Below are 25,030 nucleotides of genomic sequence, written 5' to 3'. Positions count from 1 at the left end.
CGCGCGCCGTATTGATAATGATAAATGATAATAGTATAAATGTATAATACCGTTAACCGATGGGTCGTTGAATGTTAAAACTGGACTTTCAATATACTTTAAAATAATTTTAAATTTTTAAGCGTAAAATAAATTATTTTAATTTTCTTTAAATTTTCCATATTTTCTTCGAGTCTGTGAAAAAAAAACTGTTTTTTTTTCGGAAATTTTCCGAAATATACTTTTTTTTTTAATTTTCCGAAAACTTCGGTTTTTTTCGGAAATAAATTATTTGAATATTCTCCAATTTTTCAATATTTTCCGGGGCTCTGGGAAAAAAACTGTTTTTTTCCGAAATTTTCCCTACCTTAGACCTCAACACTCAATAAATATCGAACTCCGTATAACTACGATACAGTCAAATAGTTGGATAGAATATAATTTATATAGCTTGTGAGTATTATTATTTGTAAGTGTTTAATCTATAATACAATTTAATGATAACTGAAACGGAATCCTAGTTATTTAAATATATTTAAGATCCTGTTATATATACATATACCCCTGGCTATGGTAATTATATCTATAGAGTCCTACGACTCTCACTGGATATCTTATATTTAACTGGTCGTATCGGCCAACTGAATCTGAATTATAATAAAAGTAATAGTTTGTTATTTGTAATATTTTCAAATAGCACCACCTACCATATTGATGTTGCAGCTTAACCCAGTAAACACAGTAAGTATAATCTACGTTTATAATAAGAATAATTTTGGTGTATATGTTACGGCCAAAGTCCGAATTAAGCTAATGTGCACATTATCCGGATAATGTACTGTAGCGTCCCAGCATACAGGATGACAAATGACTGGTGTTGAGGTAGATGGATTGAGTGTAATAAGTATAACAACTTGATTTGTGATTAATTATTATATATTTATTTGATTACTATGTAAATAAAACACTTTTACTGCACAAAATGATATAATTGAAAAATATTCTAAGTCCGAATAATTAAATTGGACTGGTGTCTGGCGTGAATGTGCTTGCACTGACTCTGGTGGCTCACGTCTGAATTGGGTCTAATCGGGGCTCTCCTATATAGTCCATATAGTCCTACTCTCTGCGTTTCCTCTCCTATCGATGAGATAAGTATGTGTCCATGGCCGAGTCGTATAAAAGCGTACGTGCGTAATTTTATGATATCGCAGTTTCCCACGGGTCGGTCCACATCCTAGTTATTCGCGATACGTAATCTCAATAGCCAGATGACATTAATCCTCTTTTTAGGTGTGTCCGTTTATACTACGATTTCATATTTAGCGTTTCGTAGAATTAAATTTAACGATGCCGACGCTACGATGTTATCTCGGGTTTCATATTTAACATCTCGTAGAATTAAACTTTACGATGCCGAATTTCCGAGAAGTCTAGGAGGTCGGCCTTCGACACAGCTATTGAGGTCCTACACAACATAACTGGTTGGCGAAATCGTACGCCCCAGGGACATTTGCGTGTATATGCGGTTTTATGTGTTTTAGCGGGACGTCAGTACATAGCAGTACATATTATCCAATTTCGGACTTTAGCCGTGAATAAAAACTATTAGGAAATGGATGAAGTATACATTACCCGGCTTAAGTAACTTTAGCCATCGTGTTATGGCTAATGTAAAATATTATTAACAAATTCATAATATATATTTTATTTCAATAAAATTGATTAATATAAGTTAACAATTAAATATTAAACTTCATTTGATGCAATATTAAATTTATTTTTATTTCTATTTATTAGATAATATTATTTTTATTATTTATTTAAACATGGTAAACTTTGATGACATGTAGAATTGCATAAAATGCCAGATGCTTTGCATTTGCATTTATTTGTTTTGCAATTTGATTTACATGCACAACGTTGATAACCCTGACCACCTAACAATGACATATTTTTTGCGATTTCTCTTAACGATTTTTTTGTATTTGACACCTCGTCTACTGTAATTAATGGTTCAGGACAAACATAAAATTGAGACCTAGAGTAATGTTGTTCTATTGTTCCTTCTTTATTACCTAGTTCATAGTGTTCTCAATCTTTTATTGATACTACTGCAAACAGTATATTTCGCGGATCTCCTCTACCTCTATCCACGTCTGGTATGGTGACTCGAACCGTATCACCGATGCTGGCAGGTGGAAACTTATTTATTGACCTGAACTCCATTTTTTCAGCTTAATGTTGTAATGCTTTTATACTAAGGTCTCTTTGAGACTTAACCATACTCTGAAAAGATATAAAAATATTAGATATGTAATATCCGATAACGAGACTTGATAAACAGCCACGTGATGTTATATTATGGTGACCAGACGTACCTACTCTTTTTCGTAGGACAGTAGGTAAATTATTATGGGCTAATACATGTTAACTGTTAATATGTTTTTACTGTTTTTTATAATTTGATTATTAATTTATATTTTATGGTTCGACCTAAAGCATTATTATTAGTTGGTGGCACAATTTGTGATATACTAAATCATATATATTTAAGTTATAAACTTGGTATTTTTATCTTAAAAAAATAATTTATACTTTAGTTTAAGTTTATTTTAAATACATCAATATCAAAGTATTTTCATCCTGAAGAATAAGTTGACATTATAATTTCAAATAATTGGTTTTTGTAATTGATAATAATAATGAAATCAATAACCCATGGAAATATGGGTAAAACAAGTAGAATAGTATACGCATTGGCAATTAAATAAATTAATTTAAATAATAATAATTATAGTAAAAATTAATTTTGAAAATAAATTACCTCTTTTGCACACAAATTAAAAATACGCTGTTGATTTTCATCTTCGTTTAATGTTGCTTGAATATTATTCCCACAAGACTCGCATATTTTATGTATTTCTTCTTCCTACGAAAAATAAAAATAGTACCTAGTATAACATTTTGTAAATCGTATTATTTATTATTTTTTCTATTTACCTGATTAGCATCTGCAGAATTGCTTTCTTCACTTTTTCCTCCAATATTTTGCAATACATTTCTAACTCTTCTTCTGAAGATATATTTTGATAATTTCTGGTTGGTGCTGGTTCAAATCATCGGAATTTAAATCGGTATTAGTTAAAAGATGTTTATCTTTAGAATATAATTCTGTTAACTGAAACAAACGAGTAATAGATACAGTATAAGAGCCAATTAGTATCTCAATTCCCGGTTTTAAAATCCTGGTTCTAAGTTTTGTGCCTATGTGTACAGTATCTTGTACAAAGAATTGTGAAAATTGTGATAAATTAATTTTATTGTCATAAGTCTTAGACTGCATTGACTTCAGTAACCGTGTATCACCATCTGATGAATATCCCAAAACTGTAATTCCTTCATCGGCAACCAAATCATTTATAACTTTCCACCTTGCCTTAACATCTAAAAGTGTAAATTTATTGTCCGTTCTAAAAATAGCTATACAGAATGGTGGAGCGTTATTAGAAAGCCTATTATTACATAGGCATGATCACTTTGTATGCCATTTTCAAAATATTTCATAATATCTTTTGCAGAACTTGCAGTATATGAATCTGTTTGAGCGTACCCATTAATAAATGGAAATACGAATCCAATAATGTTATTACTTAGGGCACCACTCCTTCAACATTCACTATGACTTTGCTTACAAACACCTAAAATACAGTAAATACATTCTTTATATTACCTTTGGTTACATTTTAATTATTATTTATTATAATGTGATACACTGATACCTACTTGTATTTTAAGATTCCTTTTGCATATGATAATTTTTTTAAACACCGTATCTTTGTCATTATTAAACCATCCAATAATCAAATCATCTTTTATCTTTGAAATAAATGTTGCATCAGGCAATATAATTTTTTCAATTGGTTCTCAATTTTATTAAATGTGCCATATTCAATAATTGTATTGAGTGAATCGTTAAGGTTATGGGTTTCAGAAATAATACTTTTGTTACATTTAATATTTAAATGCCGAACTCGAGGTTTTCTATTTTTTGTTTTAGAAGATAGATAATGTGGTAAATCTGGAAACTTTCGAGGAGAACAAATATAGCTTTTCCAATCGGAAGCTCGAGAGCTTGTGATTTTGGAGACATTTGGTTGACAAACAAATTTCCGAAGAGTATTATCAACACTTATCCAAATTATCCAAAAAGGTACAACATCTGCAGATTTTTCATCTAAAAACTCTATAATGACGAATCTGTATGACTTCAATTTTTTGCACCAGTATGATAAAATTGGTCGAGAGAAATGAATCTATAAAAAAATGAACACATAATTTTGTATGGAAATTAATTTAAAATGGTATATTAAACATATATATAAAAGTTATAATTTAAATCACTTATACATATTGATATTTTAACATTGCTTAAATTTTTTTTATTATCTGACATATTTAATGCAACACCAAATCTAATATCTAAATCTTTGCTAACTTCAGCATAGCACTCAGACCTTTTAATGGGTAATTCTGAAGGCCAGTACCATTGATATATCTCTCCAAAAGTAAATTTAGACTTGTTAATAAGCCATGTTTTTGGAATAGGATTTATGTTATACTTGTCTCGGCTTTGCACAACAATATAATCTTTAATGTTTTCCAGTCTAAAATATATGCATACCTACGTTTAAGTTAAATTTATGTTCATTAGTTTTATTAATTATTGCAATATTACTAAAAAATCTTACTTAACAAATTGTATAAAGTAATGCACAAACATAAAAATTTGTCTTTGACAAATCATTTATATTTCTAATAGGGAAATAGGAAGCCTTGAATTTAATGTCTCGAATAGTAAATAATGAAAATTTACTAGACAATTGACTACACTCACAAACCCTAACTGATTTAGAGGAACATGGCTCATTATAAGAAGATAATACTGATTCAAACATGTTGCAAAGTACACAGATTTCATTAATTTTGCAAATATTTTTTACTATACCAATAGTATTGGAAGAAATTATTATGCAATCGTCCTTTTTAGTACTCCTGCGATTAATTTTTGAAACCCGAATTGTAAAATTAGACATAATTAAAGTTGAATATTGAACAACTGAACTATTTTCTAAGTCATCAAGCAACGGACTATTGAAATGATGACCATCTAAAAATGGACATTGTTTAGATGGTGCATATGGTAATACATTACATTCATGCTCTTCTTGAATACGGTTATGTAATTGTACTAATGGTTGTACAATTTGTTTTACATGTTGCAAATAATTTTCAAAAGGAAATGAAAAAAAAATGTCCACGACCCAATATTTTTTACAATCATGTGGTAAGTGAATAATTGAGTGTACATATAAGATACATTTCCTCGGCCATAAAAATGACAAAATATACTTAAAAAATGTTTAGACAATACAACTGCATATTCATGTTGAGCATAGACTGTTTTTTTACAACTCAATAATCGCATTTAAATATTGAAGATCATAATATTGTTATAAACTTCATGTTTAACAATGTTTTTAAACAGAAAACCAGTATACATCATTATCTGACGGAATTCAGTGGCTTTGTAAGTATGGAATTCATTTAAATTTTGGGGATCGCGAGCAAAATCTTTACTTAACCACTCTTTAACAATATCCTGATAAATAATCACCTTTTCAGTACATTTTTCACAGGCAAAATATCCAAAATGTCCTTTTATTTGTTTAATAAATGCCCTAGCTGGGACATCAGCTATAATACCTATAATTTTTATATTTAAAGAAATGCCATCTAGCTATAGTTAAACCATGTGCAAGCAAATGATTGAGTTCTTCAACAAAAGGTTGCAAATACTCTTCCACGTTATATGGTTTTTTTTCCAAAATAAGCACCAACAATAAAAGGATTTTTTAATTTAATTAATAAAAAAAGAAAATAATATGGGCCAAAAAGATTTTCCTCTTTTGTCTACAGGGAGACCATCATTATTGAACCACAGTTCTAATACAAATAGATTCTGAACAGAGGCAACATTTTTAACACATGTGATAATCTATGGGATATTCCAAAATGAATATATGTACCACCTTCAATATTAGTTATATTAACAAGGCCCGACCTAGATAATAATAGGGGCAGATAATAATGTTCTTGAATCAATAGGAAGAGACTTAAGACATTGTAAGCTATCTGCCGATTTCATTAATTTCAATAATTTGGTTGCACTGCTTCTTGGAAGTCTTGATGTAATGAAAGAAGCTAGCTTAGTTTGGAAAACTAATGGATCAGATAAAATACTGTTTGAACTAGAACAATATTTAGTTTCAATAACAACTTGATTTTCTGAAGAAACAATACCTATAGGAACAATAGTCTGACTATTAATAAGAGGGAGAGTTATCACTTCAGTTTTTTTTTCTGTAATCTCATTTTGGTAAGATGGCACAGAAGGACATTTATATTCATCAGCGCCAGGAAGTAATAATCTCTTCACTTTACAACCCTTTGATAAATTGCAGCTTGGTTTGAATGAGTACTTAGCCATATTTATTTAGTATATGTTATACAAAATAAATATAACAATAAATAGTTTCTATTCAAAAAAATACAAAGAAATAAGAATCATAATATGTAGCATATTTTTAACTATTACCAGGCACAGTGCTAAGGGTGGAGTGGAGATTTAGCCCTCCCTAAAAATTGTCAAGCCCCCTCTCGCTCACTCCTCACTGAAAAATGAAACAGAATGTCTGAACTAAAATATCTTATGATATATTATATAGGCATGTTATTACTTATTTTAATAAGAACTAAATAATTAATTTTATCAATTATTATTTTTAAATAAATATACTATCATTAGGTACTTTTAGGAGTATTTTATAGCATTATAAACTCCAATAACTTAGACTTAGAGATTATTGTTGTAGATAAATGTGCAGCTATTCACAAAAACAGAAAAATATTATTAACGTGAACTTATATTTTTAACGCATTGATAATTATTAAAAAGTTTATACATGTATGCATGTTATCTATTTAGAACTTAAGAAAAACTACATAAGACAGTTTTAAAAAGTTAAAAGTGTACTTATAGCTATATTATGTAAAATTAAATAAAATCAGTTAACTGAGTAATCACTGAGTACAGCTGTACTTTTTCAAAAAATCCTAGCCCATATTATACACAAAAAGTATCTGTTCCACTCCACGCCCACTGAAAAAAAATCTAGCGTTGTGCCTGTACTAAGTATGTGTAAATGTGAATACATTTTATTATTCACTATACTAGTTACCCTCCACTGTGTCGTAACCACTTTGTTAGTTGTTAGCTGATTATTTAGGGTCACCAATACATAAAATATCCTAATATCCTATACATGTAGATAACATTATTTTATTTTTCATGAAAAAATATAATTTTTAATTTTGATTCGTGTCGTTAAAAAGGTTAAGTATCAATGCTCTATATTTTTGAACTCTAAGTGTATTATAAACTAATATACTAGGTTTTTAGCCGTCTAGGTATGTAGATTTTAGCTACCCAGCTACAGATAAAATAGTAGGTACATTTTTTAAAATAAACATTACATAATTACATAATATCTTTTATTTAAATTGATATTGTCATCTGAAATTTATAACAATAAGAAACAACTTTTTGACTATTATTAAAAAAAAAAAAAAACTATTATAATTTATAAATGTTTTGTTAGGATTATCGATTGTTCTTTAAAATGTTGTATTACATTTTCCATGTTTGGTTCAATGTCTCGTTCACAACTAATTATCAATAAGTCTTCCAAACGTGTTTGTGACATAGTTGTTCGCTCTAGATTTTAAAATCTTTAACTTTTAAAACGACCTTTCTGTCGATGCACTGGACACAGGTAAAGTTAACGCGATTAAGAGACTTGTATTTAATGTGGGGAGAATGCTAGCTAACTGCCCATTCATTAAAATTTTAAACACAGATTTTATACTATTATTTAATGTATTAAGTGGAGCTAAAATATTAAATAATTTTTGAAAAAAAATAGCAGACATCACAAATCGCTTTGAAAGTAAGTAGTCCATTAAACACCCTGCCATATGTCCTACAGTACGATCATCACGCCCTTCAGTGTCTCTGATGTGTTGCAAATAAGATAATAGATTTAGTATCTATATCCGTGGATTCTAATGTTTCCACTCGACGGCCGTCGTAGACTGTAGACTGTAGACTGTATTATCATAGATAATATTCTATTAATCAATAATTAATCTATAGACTTTAATATTATGGTGTTATACTATTATATATTTATATTTATGTTTCCATCGACAGTCCATCATATTATTATTTTATTAAACAATCAAGTGTCTTGTGATTTTATACCAGGGTCTGGATACCCTCTACAATTATGAAAGGGGTGCTTCAGCACCTTTTCAGATACGTGATAGCCGCCACTGATAAGAATCTACCAATAACACACTAACACTATACCTAACTATTTATTATTTTATTGACTACCTATTTATTGACATAATATATCAATTGTATTTAATATATTTTTTATTGTAAACAATTTACGTTAAGTATTTTATACTTATTTGTTTATACCAACCGGTATTATTTTTATTTTATAAGTATATTTTATAATTTTATAGTTATATGTTTGTTTTTTATTATTAACAAATAACTTTTTTTTTTTTTTACGCTTTAATTTATAATTATTGTTTTATTAATTATTTTTACAACATTTTGTATGTAATATTGCATTGTATAGTATTTGTTTGTTTGCACTAATGTAGTAATGTTATTTAGTGATGATCATACTGTAGATATTGTAGAAACAAAAAAAAAACTATTGGAAAAAGAAAGCTTATTATTGTATATTAGATACAATGATAAATATTTTAAAAACAAGATTTTCTGAAGCCTTCGTGTAACCTCATCAGTAGATAATTTAATAAAATTGAATTTTGAAGATTCTTCATTTTTAATTGATTATTACAAGGTACATGTAAGGTACATTATTATTTTTCAAGCATGTAATAACTATTATTTAATATTTGTTCAGGATTTATTTCGAATTTGTAATCAGTTACTGATGTATGAAATGGTTTTAAAAATCATTTTGGGTGAAAATTCTAGTCTAGAAGAAATAAAACAGTACTTGACATTATATGATGGTAAAGTATTTCCAAATTTTTGTAACATGTTTCAAGTAGCTGTTACTCTTCCTGTAAGTACTGTGACCTGTGAGAGATCATTTTCTACTATGTGATGTATAAAAACATGGTTGCGCACTTGTATGAATCAAGATAGATTCAGCAATTTAAGTATTATGAATATAGGAAAAGACATTCCTATCAATAATGAAGAAATATTAAATATTTTTGAAAAAACTGAGAGACGTATACAATTACATACAATATTTATATTTATTAAAATACATTTTTTATGTTATATAATATTAAATATATATTTTTTACTATATATAACTACTTTTAGAAATGAATAAATATAGATACAATCCTTAAAAGTATGTACCTTACATATTATATTCTTTCTACAAATTTATTGATATGCGTATGTTTCTTAAATTATTTATTATTCATATAAATTCCATAATGTTTATTTTTTTAACTAATTAGTACCTATTCATTTTAAATTTTGATTTATGTGGTCTTTCTGTTATACTTTGTAAACCTGTTTAAATTATTTAAAATATTTTAGGTATAGAATGCATATTGCAATTATTATGTAGCTATATTAACTTGTCTGAGATTTTATTACGTGATTATATATGTACATATTCATATATATAGATACTTAAATCTATTTCATATAGAGAAATATGGAGTACATAACATTGATTATAAATTATAACTTAATAAATTCAAAATTGCTCAGAATGCTTAGATTTATCGTATATCCACGAAGATTTAAAATATCTTACGTAATCTCAGTGTTTATGCGTCGATTAGATATACAGCGTGTCATATACAAGTGTATAATTAATATAATATTATAATCAATGATTCATCGATTCATGTGTATATTAATAAGAATGTACAGCACATGGCTCGATATTTAAGTACCTATTTATATTATCATATTAACTATTAAATTATATTATTTCATTTACATTACCTATATCGCGTTTTAGTGGCGATCGACTACACTATACATCTAGCAATCTAGCATTCTAGCCTCATTAATTCATTATAATGAATAGTAAGTAGGTACTTAAAATAATATCAAAAGCGATTTTCAAGTGGAATGAGAATGTTAGTACTAGATAGGCGGTGAGTAGGAGTGTAGAGTGTATGTTTGCCGGTTTAGATAACGTTCGACGCGTTAGCGTCGCGTCTGTTGTAGTTTACTAGTTTGTTCATTGTTGTCTTATCAACAGCTCGCGTTTGTTTGGTTCGAAAAAACGTTGTTATCATTGCCGAGTATTCAGACGCGCCGCCACCAATAATCGCCATCAGCCGCTTTACAAACAGATCCACACGAAAAAGAACGGAATCACTCACCGGGGAAACGGCCGAAAGAGCGTGACCGATCCGAACGTGAGAGTGTTGTTATTCGTTTCAGAAAACGACAAAATGGCAGGCGGCGTCATACTCGAAAACTTGAGTGGAAAAAAGCTGTTCGTGCTCGTATCTTCGTTACTCTTTTGCCAGCTTGCATGTTTCCTGATCGGTGGACTCGTAGGTTAGTCATCGTTCACACGGTCGAGCCTGAATTTGTGATGGAACGATGTTCAGTTATCCTTACTCAACGTTCATTTTTTATTTTGTTAACAGCTCCGCCACCATCCGCCACCGACATGGTGTTGGCCTCTAAGTGTTTGTACAATGACAGCAATCCTTGGTCGTACATTAGGGGTGAGGGAAAATGCTTCTCATATCACTCAGACATCTACGAAGAAAGCCCTGTTGCCAACACAATGGCCAATGACATTATATTCACTTTTCAGGTAATCTATTACGCGCCTAGCAAATGGTGAAGTGTCATTTCGCTCCCTATTTATTAATAATCATTTCACTAATTTCTAGATACCTACTCCGCGCGATGGTCAGACATTGGATTATTCACGATGGCAGCAGAATCTCATAGGAGTTCTCAATTTCGACATCGAGTACCATATTGGCACTATAATGGGTATGAATACAATAAAATTACTTATAAATTTAACTTATACATTTTATTTTAGTGAACTAGTAACTTATTGATATGAAATCATTGTACTCTTGTTGCTGTTCAAAAATGTACAATTTTACAATATACAAACTATTAACATATTTTCATAACAATAAATAAATCATAAGTAAAAAAATAAATAATTTGATTGGTAATAAATAACAGCAAAATATTTATCAAACAATTATGTCCTAAAAAATTCAATTTTGTAATATAATATAAGTTTTATATTGTTTAAAATAAATAATATAAATTAAAATTAGAAAATATAATTAATTCATTTTTATTAGAAATATGTCATCAGCAAAATAAGTAATCTGTTTCTGTAAACAATGTCTGATTTTAGTGGCAGAGGTAGGTAAATGTACATTGTGTACTGTGACCAAATTAAGTAGGAGAAAGAAATTAAATATGATTTAATTGAGAAGTAGTATTTAATTTCCATAAACAATAAAAATTGAAAATATTATTTTAAGAATAAACTTCCCTTATATTGTTTTTATGTGAAACATTATTGTGACTTAAAACATTAAATTTGATTAAACGCATTTTTTATAATATTACACAAAATAACTAATTTATTACTATATTTTTATTTGCCTCCACAAAAACAATTTTTAATACGCCTACTAAAGTGTCAAAGTTGCCCAGAACCTGCGCAATCAGATTTATAATTATTTTCTTACACAAAGTCTTACATATGCAACGATCATTTTCCACCCAAATTCTGTAATTCCCTGTAATGTTAAAATTATATAATACTGCCTAACACCAAAATATCTCTTATTTTTTTTTTAAATAACTATTTACATTCTACTATTTAACTATCTACTATTCAATTTACATTTAATATTTATTTTTTAATTTTATGAAGATTAATTGCTTGGGCATTTTTAAAAATATTGGAGTATTCAAATTATTACCTTCAAACTAACCAAAACTCAATTGTTCATAATATATATATATATATATATATAATGACAATTATTATTGTTAAATTAGTATTTTTAATAAACTGAATTTGATATTATTATTATTATAAATTATAAATGTATAAAATAAAATATAAGGTAAATTAATATGTAGTATTCATCGTTTTTGATCTTGTAAATATAAAATCTACAAATCTTGTAATGTAATATACATTACTTTTTTTATCAATTGTTACTTTTAGACTTGAATTACTGTTTAAAATCAATTTCACCTGAAATATAATAATAAAGAAAAAATTTAAAATAAATTGTTACTTAAAATATTCACTATTTAGTCTACATTTTATATGAATATTTAAATAACATAAACAAATTCTATTTAAGATGAAACTGATTGTAAGGGTTACAAACTATAATTTAACTCTTTTGAGATGAAAGGCTTGTCTGATAAGTTTGTATTATTATAGTTAAATAGACAATAATGTTATTTGTCTACAATAATGTTGGAGACGAGCAACTAGTTCCAAAGTTATTTTTGTTTTAATAATATAGATGTTCAGTCTCTCTTCATTTTTGTAAACATGGGCAATCATTATCGACCTGCTGTTTATATAAATCATATAGGTTTGAAACCATGTTCCAAGATAATAATTATATTTATGTCATTATTATGTGCTTTATCAATTAAAATAATTAAGGTCTTTAAATTTTTTTTCATTTTCTATTGATATTTAACTCTTGTAAAAACAACTTTCGGATTCCCTATTATGTTCGTCATCCGTTATAATTTTATAGACGAAGACTGTTTGGTGATTCGTTTGTCTCGTAAATTAATATTGCAAGATTATCGTTTGATTATTAGATTATATTCTAACTTGTTTTTAACAAGTTCATCGTTTGCTATATAACAATCTATGTCTATTTTAAATATTTTGTTAATGAATACGGACGATTAGTGCTTACGTCATACTTGTTATCATTCTTATCAATGGATCAGTTGGATCCAAACAAATATTATAACGTATTAATGTACTATGTTAAATTAAGTTAATAAGTTTTAATGTCGCTTAAAATTAATATTTTAATTATATTCACGCGGTTTTAAGCTAATAATATATAATTTATACATAATTTTAGAAATTTAAAAGGTGCGTGTGCGCTATGAACCGAGTTTAATACTGCTTGCGAGCCTATTTTTGCTATGCTTGTCAACTATAGATTGCTTACCTTTTAATTTTGCATTCTAAAATTGTATATAAAATTATACAGTTAATAGTATTTTTGTATTATATACAGATATTATTTAAATATGGTTTTATGCTGGATATTTGGTTGTTCTCATTACACGGAAAATAGTTCCTGTAGCTTTTATCGCTTTCCAAAAGAACTAAAATCAAGAAGACATTGGATCAAATTAATAAGGTAGCTTTCTCACATAGGTCCCTACATGGTTAAGGTGACCATACGTCCCGTTTTGAACGGGACAGTCCCGTTTTTTAAATCTGTGTCCCGTTGTCCCCTGGGAAATCTTGGGGACACTAAAATGTCCCGTTTTCAAAAAGTAGACAAAAAAAATAATGAAAATAAATGTTCGTTGACGAAATATCGTTTTTATTATATCTTATTTCTTATGTGTGCGTGTGTGGTGTGTGTTTGACGTTATTGACCGTGAATGGCATCTAGATAAGATAACGAGACAACGGTAAAATATAAAAATAATTACTGTCGCGACGTATTAACACGAATTAATCTAATGTATTATATAATCGCTGTGATATCAGCACTAAAACAAAATTCCCAAAATATTTTCTATGAGTATTGACCTTATTGTTACTGTTACACTGTTACAGTATTAGTAGTATTAGTATTATAGTAACCGTCAACTGTTTTAGATGCTCTTGCTTATAATTATATTGTGTGGTACCTATTTTAAATCGTATAAGTATATTAAATAATATAACTATTAAATAAGTTGTACTGTGTTCTCGTACATTTATATATTCGAGATGCCGAAACGTAAGTGTATATTTAATAAAACTCTCCAAGAGAAATATCCATTTATAAAATTAAGAGGCATTTGCCCATCTAAGAATAGAATGTATAATTCTATAGAAGTCTTATAGAATGTATAATTGTTAAAATTTACTCGTTTTTCTACATTTACACGGTGCGAGAGGAAGCCTTAAAACAATTTTGCGAGGCAGCTGGAACTGAGTACCAGAAATTACTGGGCTATAGTAAAACCAGATGGCTCGCATTAATGCCGGCCATCGAAAGAGTTTTGCAGTTATATGTACCACTGAAAAAGTATTTCTTAAGTATAAAAAAATGTCCAACAGTTTTAAAAAATTTCTTCGAGTGCCCTACCTCCGAGTTGTGGCTTTTTTTCGTACACAGTCAGTCGGTAACTTTTCATACAGCAGTATTAAGGATTGAAGGTCAGAATATTTCAGCGATTGAAGCTGCCAAAGTAATCAATGAGTTACGAGCAAATTTAGAAGAAAAACTGAGTTCTATATTTCTACCTTATTCTGTCCGTCGATTACTCTCTGACTTGCAAAAAAAAGGAGAGGTTCAAGAAGACTACGTGAAATCAATTGCTTCGGATTTCTATAAGACAACTACTGAATACCTTCAGCAGTGGACTTCGTACAATCAGTCTGAATTGCAGGTATTTAAATGGGTCGATTTGAGGAAAATCTTAACGTGGGTAGAAGTACAGAAGTCAATGGATGTGCTAATTGAAAAAGGTTTAATCGGTTCTGAGCAGGACACTGAGGCATTTGATGAATTTACACTAATTTCATCGTATGTATCAGATAAAAAAGTGGAAGAGTGGAATTCAGATTCTTCGAATAAATATGCGGAGCATCGTTGGATAGAAGTGTTTCAGTACTTCCGAGACAACAATTTAAACCACACCATTTTTCAAAAAATTGTTGAGTATGTTCTTTGCATGCCTGCTACAAATGCACCAGTCGAACGAATTTTTTCATTAATGAACAATTTATGGACGGCCGAAAAAACACAGCTACAAGTGTCAAGTTTAAAAGCAATGTTACTAACAAAAGTTAACTTTAAAATGTCTTGTACAGAATTTTACTCGTTCCTGAAGTCATCGCCAGATTTACTACAACAAATTTGTTCAAACGAAAAATATACAAGTATTTAATTTTGTAATTATTACACGAAAACATTTTGTTAATAATAATAAAATTACCTAGGAAGTGTAATAAGTTAATTTAATTTTTTTGTGCTTTAAAAACATTGTAAGTACCACAGAAATTTGCTAATAATATTATTAAATTAAAAATATTTATTTGTAACAAATAATTATGATTTTTTTTTTTTTTGTCCCGTTTTGATTAAAAAAATATATGGTCACTTTATACATGGTACATCATCAATAAATTAATTTTGTTTGGTAATAGATGTATTGATAATAATGATACTGAAACAAATTTAATTTTTTATTTAGTTGACAATTTTCAGTGAACACTGGAAAATTATAACTAAAATGTTATATAAAAATTCTTGAATTAATTTTGTTAATGAAAGTATGCCCTTCCAATTCACACCATATTATGTTGTATCCAACATTGCTTAATATAAACATATTTTTATTATATAGGTACTTATTTCATAACTAATACTACATACTATAATAACTAACCCTACCTAACGTTTGGATCTGCTTGTAAGCCTTAGCTATGTTAAAAATGTTATATATATTGATTTAACATAAAAAAAAAAATAAAAAAATATGTTCTATAGCCCTTTAGGTATTAAATAAAATAAGATAGTTAGGATTGCTTAAAATGTTGTGATTTATTTTTATTTTACTACATAACTTTTTGGTTCAAAGATAAGTAAATCATATTTATTTTATTAGAAGAACAGATAAACCTAAATCAGGTGCTCGTGTGTGTAGCTGTCTCTTTCAAGATGGAAATAATGTGAAATCGTTTAAAATGAAAGTATAAAACAAATTAAAAGTTAAAGTTTAAACGTTTTAAGCATTTAAACCACAATTTTATTCAAATTCTTTTCAAGTGTATGCTTCTCAGATAGTATGAATTATTTGTTTGGATCCAATGGATAGTTTGATAAGGATTGATAACAATTTGTGACGTAACACTAATCGTCCGTATGACTCTATTAGTCTCAAAAGATATATTTTTATTATATTGATTTGTAATTGATTACATAGACGAAGAAAAACAAATGTTTGTTATTCCTTAAGTGTAATCAATGAATCCTATCTGCACTTTTTATACAATTAATATAGTTTTAATAAAAATAGTAGTGTAATTGATGACTTATATTTTATTGAATTTTTTTTTCAAAATTTAACTAACATTTTAATATTAATGTTCTATATTAATAATGGAATTAGTTAAATATATAAGTAATGATATGCTGTTCATTGCATATTAGATAGTAATTTAATATTTGAGCATTTTTTTACTGATAAGTTATTTAATCTTACTAATTATAAAAACATAAAGAGGTACTTGTATTTTTTATTAATAGATGGAAAACCCCAATTTTTTTTATACACTATAGGTAAAAGGTAACTATAGAGTTTTTTTTCTTTCTAGATCGTAATTTGGAGTTAACGTTAGATACCAAACTTGGCTATCGTAATGTGGGTGACAAGGATGGCGATTGGAAATTATTTGCCAAATCTGTTGAGAAGCGTAATCTTGATTGTGTTTCAGAAGAGGTAAATAATTCTTGCTTGTTTACTTCTTTGTTATACTCAAAAATTGTATTTTGTTTTAGAAAATAGATGGTAATAATTATCAATGTGGATTAGTGCCGCTTTTTGAACTTGGATCATTACATCACGATTACTATTTAATCAATATTAAAATACCTGTGGATGAAGCAAATGGAATTAACTTTGGTTTAGGTCATCTAAAGGATGTCTGGCTTGTGGTAAGAAGTTTAAATGTTCATTCATATATAATTTAAATATAATTTATATATATTGTTAGGTAAACCGTAATAGCACGTATCTACATTTTCATTTTTTTTTCAGGAGAGCATTTAAACTATTTAAATTGTACATTACTCATTTCATTAATTTGTATCTTAGTTACATTATAAGAAAACTATAAATTTTGATTTATTTTTGAAAAATAGGTTTTAGTAAATTTTAATCTAGATATGTGAAATTCACAGCCATTTTTTTGTTGGCTCCGAGTTATTGCATTGTAGGATTATATTGAATTATTGACCAAGAAAATTGTTTAATTTAATAGTATGATATCAAAAACATGTTTTGTCTTTATTATAACATTTCAACAAATTATAAAAATAAAGAAAACTTATTATAAACTGGTTCTTTCAGTCTTTAACTTTTAAATACAAAATAATAACATATTAATATTGATATAAGGATATAACAAAATAGTAAAATCATAAGCATTTTTGAAAACTAATATAAACTGTTTCTTTCAGTCTTTAACATTTGAGTATTATTATATGAAAATAACAAAATTAATAGTAAAATCATAAACATTTTTTTATCAAAGACTAAATTTAAAAATTAAAGAACAATGTATACTTTAACTAAACAAATAATGACTGTTTCTGTCAGTCTTTTAAATAAAATAAACTATTTTTTTCAGTCTTTTATGTAATAATTATCACATTTTACTATTTCTAGTTTTAAAAGTTTTTTTTATGAAGAAGATTTTTATAGAATGAGTGTACATCAACAGGCATCACAGTCTTAAGTTTTTGTAGATCTTCTCATTTCAAAAGCGTTAAATCAATAGGTTTAAATACAATGGCTTATATGAGTTTATATTTACTTCTGGGTGAAGTGATTTAACCCTTTGAGATAAAGCAGAATGCATGTCATCAAATAATAACTTGAATTCAATAACTAAAGAATTAGGATTATATTTAAATGCACGTGCAATCTTTAACCTCAGGGTCACCTTTAGAGTTCCCAGGGCGTATTGATCTGTAAATCTGGTGATCTTTAAAATCTAAAAAAATATTTGTATGTTAATAATTCTACATCCAATGGTTTGGGATTCTTGCGAGATTTTTTGATTATTTTAACAAAATCGTAGGGTAACAAAATATCTTCTCCTTTAGACTGTCTCTCAATTAGGCTGTGGACAGAATCACACTCCATTTGGGTGTGGCCTATGACCAGAAACTTCTGTTCTATTTGCACATTATGGACCTTAGAAAAATGCAAGAGACGATTACTGAAAACTGCATTGCGGTTTTGATAGCCACAGCCATTCGAATAAATAACAATTGGTAATTTATTTATGCACACTTTGATTAAATGTTTAATCAAAATGGTAACAAAAACAGAGGCTTCCAACTCACCTTCACTTTCATTCCAATCATACTTTGCACAATCGCCATTATCCATATTATATATTGTCATATTGTGAATTTTCAGTTTCATGTTGTAATAGATGCGTTATTACAGTTTACCTAATGATATAATGGAATCTTTATATTAAAGATGCTTAGGGATATGTTTGTTTGTATATATTGTAGTTATAATGGTGCAGAATGTCAATTTATTTTGATTCACCTTGTGATTTAAAAAAAAAAAACTGAACACTAGAAAAATTTTAGTACTCAAAAACATACCTCATAGTTATAGCAAAAATTATAAATTATAAATTATTGTGTGAATCGAGTAACACTGACATGTCATATTATTTGATTATTAGATTGGCCCAATTATGTCACGTATCTTTTTTCAATTCCTCAAACTCATTGCATAATGTGAAGAAAAAGCTTAAATCTATACAATTATTGTTCAAATTGAATATTCTTTCAATTTAAAAAAACTTATTTTTGAGTTTTGTGCTTCTTTAAAGTTAAATTATACATGCAACAATTTGTAACTATTTTTTTTTTAAATTTATTCTGTATTACTTATTTTCAATTTTCAATTTTTTTTTTCTTTTGATGTATGCCTGAACTATAGTCATTAGTTATTTATAGGGGTTTGGAGTTGATTTTGGACTGCATAAGGTATGAGATGCAAAAATTTGTTGTTAAAAAGTCGGGGAATCATTCATCTGATAGCTTGCAACAGCGGCCGGTTAGTATACTCGAAGCATTTTGTTGTTGAGTGTACGACCGCGCCTTACAGAGTCACTGTTGTTAATTTGTTTACATTTAATTTAATATATGACGGAAAAAAAATTGATTACGTTTATAATGTTGTATGCAAGCTGCCAGAGATCCAGATATTAGAGATTTTTGAACAACATTGTTGATAAACAAATTTTAACAGTGAAAAAAATGATAGTTTATTTCTATTAATTTAAGCAAAATTATGAAGTGCACAATTAATGTTGATATGAGTAACATGAAGGTTGGTGCTCAGGTATTAATGGCTATGGTACATCTCTCTCTGTTTTCCTCTGAACTTCCTTATAAATAAAGACCGGATTTTGCATATTATGCATGTTCATATTTTTATAAGCAATTACATGCAGTAAATGGGTTTTTATTAATCATACTTAAATAAATAATATTGCAAATTTTTATTTTGCATATTTTGGGTACAAGTGCATGTTTTATATAAAAACACATGTTTTTGCATAGTACATACTACATATACACTAGCTATAAATTTAATTTTATTTAATTTTATAATTGTATGTACAATTATTAATTAATCATAAATTGAAAATATAATATTTTGTTAGGTAGGTACTCACTATTCATTGCATACTGGTTTTCCTATTGTATATTTTTATCTTATTGATTTTGTCCAACATTATCAACTTATTGTCAATACTACAGAACACGAACTGATAACCTGACGACTGTAGTTCGAAGCGTACATTCGGCAATAGTCAACGACCAACGTATTATAAAAACGTAATTTGTTATTTTGCAATGCCAAAGTATTCAAGTTCGAAATTACCATTACTTAGAAAATGGATTGAATTGTATAACAAATCAGGTGAAGTTTTCAAAACCTTAAATAATAATTCAGTTTTTTGTCAATATTGTAATAAAGTCGTTATAATAATTTATATTTTGATTTTATAACTTAACAATAAATAAATAGCTGTATAATTAAAAATTAATTTGCATTTTTTTCTGGCATATTTTGACTTTTTTAGTGCATGTTTGCGTGTATATTTTACAATTTAAAATGCATATGAATCCGGTCTCTACTTATAAATTATGTTGAATCCTTTGATTTAGATAGGTCGTGTGTGATGTAGATTTCCTTATGAATACTAATATATAAATGATATTAAGCTAATTTATGACCTAGTCAGCAGTTATTTGTGTGATTAAAATTTATGAATTGTATGAGGTTAAAACTGTTTGTAATTTGTAATATTTTCTATTATTTGTTGCAATCACTTGAATGAATTCATAGAGTTCATTGCCTGCCATAATATTGTTGATAATGTTTTCAATGTGATTATAGAATCTTAGTTATTAGGGTTAATATCTGTTTAACTTGCATTTTAATTTATTGTATAATTATTTAATATTGTTCATAGGTTATTAATCAAAATGGCGGATTTACAAGTGTTTGGCTCTACATGAAGACAATATTTTTTCCGTTTATTGTTGCAATAATGATATGGTTTTGGAACAGAGTTCATATGTTAGCCCGTAAACCAGTTTTGCTTGAACGCATGTTGATGACTATTGGTTTTGCACTAACTCTTTTAAATCGTAAGCAATGAACAAAATACCTTAATAGTTAACAGTAAATCAAATTTTTTAAATCCTTATTCATTTTTTAGTTTATAATTGTTAATTTCAATAACTAAAATATAAAATTGCTAAAATACATTAAGTTTAATAGTCATATGCCTAGTGCCCTGCATAAACTTTTTTGTTGTCTTCACATAGAAACTAGTTAAGTAAAATTAAAAATATTTTTAGTCTTAAAATGCACATAACTTGCTTAAAAATAAAAATTCATAATCAGAGGCACTGGATAATATTCTTTTATTATATTATATCACTTATTAATGTCAATTCAATAAAAATCAATTCTTTGGAATTTTTAATTTGTTATTGTTATACATTAGTAAGTTGGAGTACATACTATTAATGTTAATTTGTTCTAGTTCCTGTTGAATTTTTGACACTTAGTTATGATATGCCATTTATGTTGCTTTTGCAAGATATAAGACAAGGTATATTTTATGCCGCTTTACTTTCATTTTGGTTAATTTTTGCTGGTGAACATTTAATGGTAAGTGATTTAATTGCAGTAAATAAACTACTATTTGGTATTTTTATATTACTTTAATAATGTATACAAAACTAATTTCATTTTTTTTTTTTTATGTTCTCCATACTTCTTCAAAATTGGTCATGCTCATATAGATCCAGGTAACTGTGTCATATTAATTATTTTTCTATCAATTATACGTGTCTATTTGATTAAGAATATCCATTTGCAACCATTTTTATTCACAATTATCCAATAACCTTAATTTAGAGTAAAATAAATGTCATTATTTATTATTTTCAATAAATATTGTTTATTTGTTTATATGATGTATTAATATTTTTAGAATATTAGCTATTGAAAATTAGTTGAACTGATGTATATTTTTTAAATTCATAGGATTCTCAACAAAAAAATCTGCAGACATATTGGAAGCATTTGAGTGCAGTTGCTGTTGGTTGTATTTCACTGTTTGTATTTGACATGTGTGAAAGAGGAGCACAATTAAAAAATCCTTTTTACTCCATATGGGCAACCAATACCGGCACAAATTTAGCTGTATCCTTTTTATAAACATATTATATTTTTTAGTTTTGATTTGTTTAAAATATATTTTTCTTTAACCTAGACTAATTCAGTTAACTTTTATAATATTAGCAGCAATATCTGGTGGAATGTACTTTTTATTCTTGTCATACATGATATGGAAAGTTTTCTGTAATATAAGTGCTCGGAGATCAGCATTGCCATCCATGTCAAACGCCCGGAGGTTACATTATGAAGGCAGTATTTATAGATTTAAATTTTTGATGATAGCTACACTATTGTGTGCTGCCTTAACTGTAATTGGATTCATATTGGGACAGGTAAAATAATCATTATTTCTTTTTGAATTTTAAATGTCAATATTTTACATGTTCTTGTAGGCTTCAGAAGGACATTGGAAATGGAATGAAACTAATAATCTAAACTATGCATCAGCTTTTTTGGTCGGAGTTTACGGAATGTGGAATATTTATATATTTGCACTCATTGTCCTTTACTCTCCTTCTCATAAACACTGGCCATCAGAAATTGGTAATGTTATTGATAATTATGTGATGGTTGAGTTAATTCAATTTTATTTTATCGCTATTAAAGTGTAGATCACAAAACAAGTATAATATATATATTAAATGTTTTATTTATCGTGCAATATGATTAATATATTATATTGGGAAGATAGATTAACAAAACACAATTTTGTGGAAACATTTTGTACTTGATTTGGGATGTATAAATATAGTTTTAAATAAATAAATAAATAGTTTTGTTTTATTATTTTTATTTTATGCAATTAATTAATTTTGGTATTGAAACATATAGTGAAACGAGTTTCCAGCTGATAAGTATAATTTCTACCAATATCATAAAATACATTCAAATATCAAATACACTTCACTTAAAACAAAACATCTACTAAATGTTGAGGAAATACACACAAGTTGATAATAATATTCCCACTTACCGTAGGAAGGAAACTGCTTAACTGATATACCATAATGCTATGAGTGATAATCTGTCTTCCCAATAATGGATGATATTTTGTTGAATGGAAAATAGAACCATTTAATTAAAAATATTAACTATAGTATTTTGATTTAAATATAAATTTTTCTGTGCAAAATATTTAAGGCCAATACATTTTTTGTTTCTTAAATTATTGGTTGCTATACTTTATTTTTCTGTATGACTATTTAATTATATTTATGGTGCTACCCAAACCCAACCATTTGTTATGACTTTTGATAGTCATATTTTCGTGTATTAGATCAATTAAAGAAAGAAAAAAACCAGTCCCTCCTGAAGTACAATTTAAATTTTTTTTAAATAGTGTAAGTTTATATCTTGTCTATATAAATTAAGATATAAAACCTAGTTTCATAAGTTTTTAAATGCACTTTTTTATCATTATTAAATTATCAAAATGAAACATAGAACATGTTAGTTTATTGTACCAGCTAATTATATGTATTTATAATTTGTTTTTTGAGATTTTATTATTTTTATTAGATATTTTAATTATAACACATATTCTAATACCTACAAAGATATTCAAATTTTTAGCGGTGTAATAATTGATTATCAATAGACAATTATTACCTGTTCTTGTTTAATTGAAATTTAATGTACACATTTAATTAATATATTCTTTTGGTAGTTATTAAATAAACCAAACTATTAACAAATAGTGTAAAAATATGTAAGACTGCAATTATAATTATATTATATTTTTGTATTTAGTATTGTTTATGCACAAATTTAGAAATATGTCAACATAGGGTTACATTTTAAAGGTATATAGTACATTAATAGAAGGCTGCTTATATATAATAACAAATCAGTTTTAAATTATGATTACTTTTAAATTTTTGCATTTCAAACTTTTATTTTTATTTTAGATGTGAACAACAGTTCGAGTGACACTATTGAATTTAGCCGTCTTCCTACTGAACCAACAGAAATGTCGTCTCTGGCTTCATTCTCTAGGAAATCTGCTTTTGACTGAACATCCAAATGCCATGACATCTTCCTATACCATAATTTTAAGTTTTTCATGACATTTTTTACTTTTATCTTCATTTATTATTTTTAGGTTTGCGATAGACAAACACTGTTCAATTACTATTAATTTAAACATAATATCTTATATTCAACAGTATTATTTAGTATTTTTTTTATCAGTACTTTTTTAAGTATTTTTTTTTAGTAATAACACCCTTTTATAACTTAACTTTTATTTTTTTAATTAAGTACTACATATTTACTAGTATCAATATTTAAACATTTTATTTGCATTGCATTTTTGTATTATGTATGTTGTTTAAATATACTGCATAGATTAATATTAATTTAAATTTACATACTTTTTTGATGTACATTAAAGTATTGGTAAATTTGTATGTGGATCTATTAGCATCTTCTTTTTATTTTCAAGTTTTTAATTTATAAAATAATGAGTTATTATAATTTTTTTAACTGGCGATTGTACTCTAACCTATCTTATCCAATTGGCCATTTCAATGCATAACTTTTTTTATAAATTGCCAACATATAAATTATTATTTATTAAGAAAAAAACACCTATCTACTCTTTATTAAATTGAAATACTTATTGTAAATATAAATGATAGAATTAAGTTATATATTGTTGTATGCCAGTACTAACAATTGTTAAATGGATTAACTTAAGTTAAAATAATCATTGCATTCTATTAAAGATTTAAATAAAAGATGATAATCTTTCAAATTGTTGACTTATTATTGTTATTACTTATTAATCATGAGCCCATTGCAATTTGAGTAATTTATTTTTTACATTATATTTATATTTGCTATATTCGCCAAAAATTCCTAACTAAAATAGACGTATTCACGTTTCTATAAAAAATTATTTTGTCAATCAAAATATACAACAATTATAATACACATAAGTAATCAGTGGCGTAAATTAGTGTTAAATTATATTAAATTTGGGCCTTAAATAAAGATTGCAACCAATTTGTAGGGTGAACAGGCTTAGAAGGGGGGGGGGGACCAAGGCGCATTCCCTAAAATTAGTTTTATTATTTACTGAATTTTATATTATAAGTTATGCTGTTCATTATCAAGTTAAAATGAGATTCATAGTTAAATGTAACAATTTTTTCCAGAAATAATCTTCTAAGTTAAATT

General features: G+C 27.2%; 2 protein-coding genes, 1 long non-coding RNA gene and 2 pseudogenes across 4 annotated transcripts; 3 read left to right on the top strand and 2 right to left on the bottom strand.

The window, feature by feature from the left end:
* Positions 1-1,746: 1,746 nt before the first annotated feature.
* LOC107168550 (uncharacterized) lies at positions 1,747-2,236 on the bottom strand (annotated as a pseudogene).
* A 570-nt stretch (positions 2,237-2,806) lies between these two features.
* Positions 2,807-4,071, bottom strand: LOC149062932 (uncharacterized). The gene is made up of 3 exons (XR_016189345.1): positions 3,766-4,071; positions 2,983-3,680; positions 2,807-2,911 (listed from the first exon to the last, which is right to left on the bottom strand). It is a non-coding gene; the product is annotated as an uncharacterized LOC149062932 (long non-coding RNA).
* A 4,525-nt stretch (positions 4,072-8,596) lies between these two features.
* Positions 8,597-10,154, top strand: LOC149062931 (uncharacterized; annotated as a pseudogene). The gene is made up of 2 exons (XR_016189344.1): positions 8,597-8,984; positions 9,048-10,154. The product of XR_016189344.1 is annotated as an uncharacterized LOC149062931 (transcript).
* A 287-nt stretch (positions 10,155-10,441) lies between these two features.
* Positions 10,442-24,605, top strand: wls (Wnt ligand secretion mediator). The gene is made up of 12 exons (XM_015518005.2): positions 10,442-10,690; positions 10,783-10,955; positions 11,035-11,140; positions 16,713-16,837; positions 16,897-17,052; positions 20,631-20,808; positions 21,210-21,337; positions 21,472-21,477; positions 21,716-21,874; positions 21,955-22,182; positions 22,243-22,393; positions 23,758-24,605. The coding sequence occupies exons 1-12, from the start codon at positions 10,582-10,584 to the stop codon at positions 23,862-23,864; spliced, it is 1,626 nt and encodes a 541-aa protein (XP_015373491.1). The 5' UTR covers positions 10,442-10,581; the 3' UTR covers positions 23,865-24,605.
* Positions 13,107-15,444, top strand: LOC149062930 (uncharacterized). Its single transcript, XM_089215622.1, has 2 exons — positions 13,107-13,259; positions 13,408-15,444. The coding sequence occupies exon 2, from the start codon at positions 14,372-14,374 to the stop codon at positions 15,281-15,283; it is 912 nt and encodes a 303-aa protein (XP_089071748.1). The 5' UTR covers positions 13,107-13,259; positions 13,408-14,371; the 3' UTR covers positions 15,284-15,444.
* Positions 24,606-25,030: the final 425 nt, after the last annotated feature.

Source organism: Diuraphis noxia, unplaced genomic scaffold (genome assembly GCF_037042655.1).
Source record: "Diuraphis noxia isolate RWA-SAM2 unplaced genomic scaffold, SU_Dnox_SAM2 contig0001, whole genome shotgun sequence".
Classification (NCBI taxonomy): domain Eukaryota; kingdom Metazoa; phylum Arthropoda; class Insecta; order Hemiptera; family Aphididae; genus Diuraphis; species Diuraphis noxia.
Note: the sequence above shows the minus strand (reverse complement) of the source record. Positions and strands in the feature narration are given on the sequence as shown.

Excerpts from the sequence above, each read along its gene's own strand:
- wls (XM_015518005.2), top strand. The coding sequence starts at position 10,582 with ATGGCAGGCGGCGTCATACTCGAAAACTTGAGTGGAAAAAAGCTGTTC. Across the intron at positions 16,838-16,896 it reads TTGATTGTGTTTCAGAAGAG|AAAATAGATGGTAATAATTA; the intron begins GTAAATAATTCT and ends ATTTTGTTTTAG. Across the intron at positions 17,053-20,630 it reads TAAAGGATGTCTGGCTTGTG|GTTATTAATCAAAATGGCGG; the intron begins GTAAGAAGTTTA and ends TATTGTTCATAG.
- LOC149062930 (XM_089215622.1), top strand. The coding sequence starts at position 14,372 with ATGCCGGCCATCGAAAGAGTTTTGCAGTTATATGTACCACTGAAAAAG.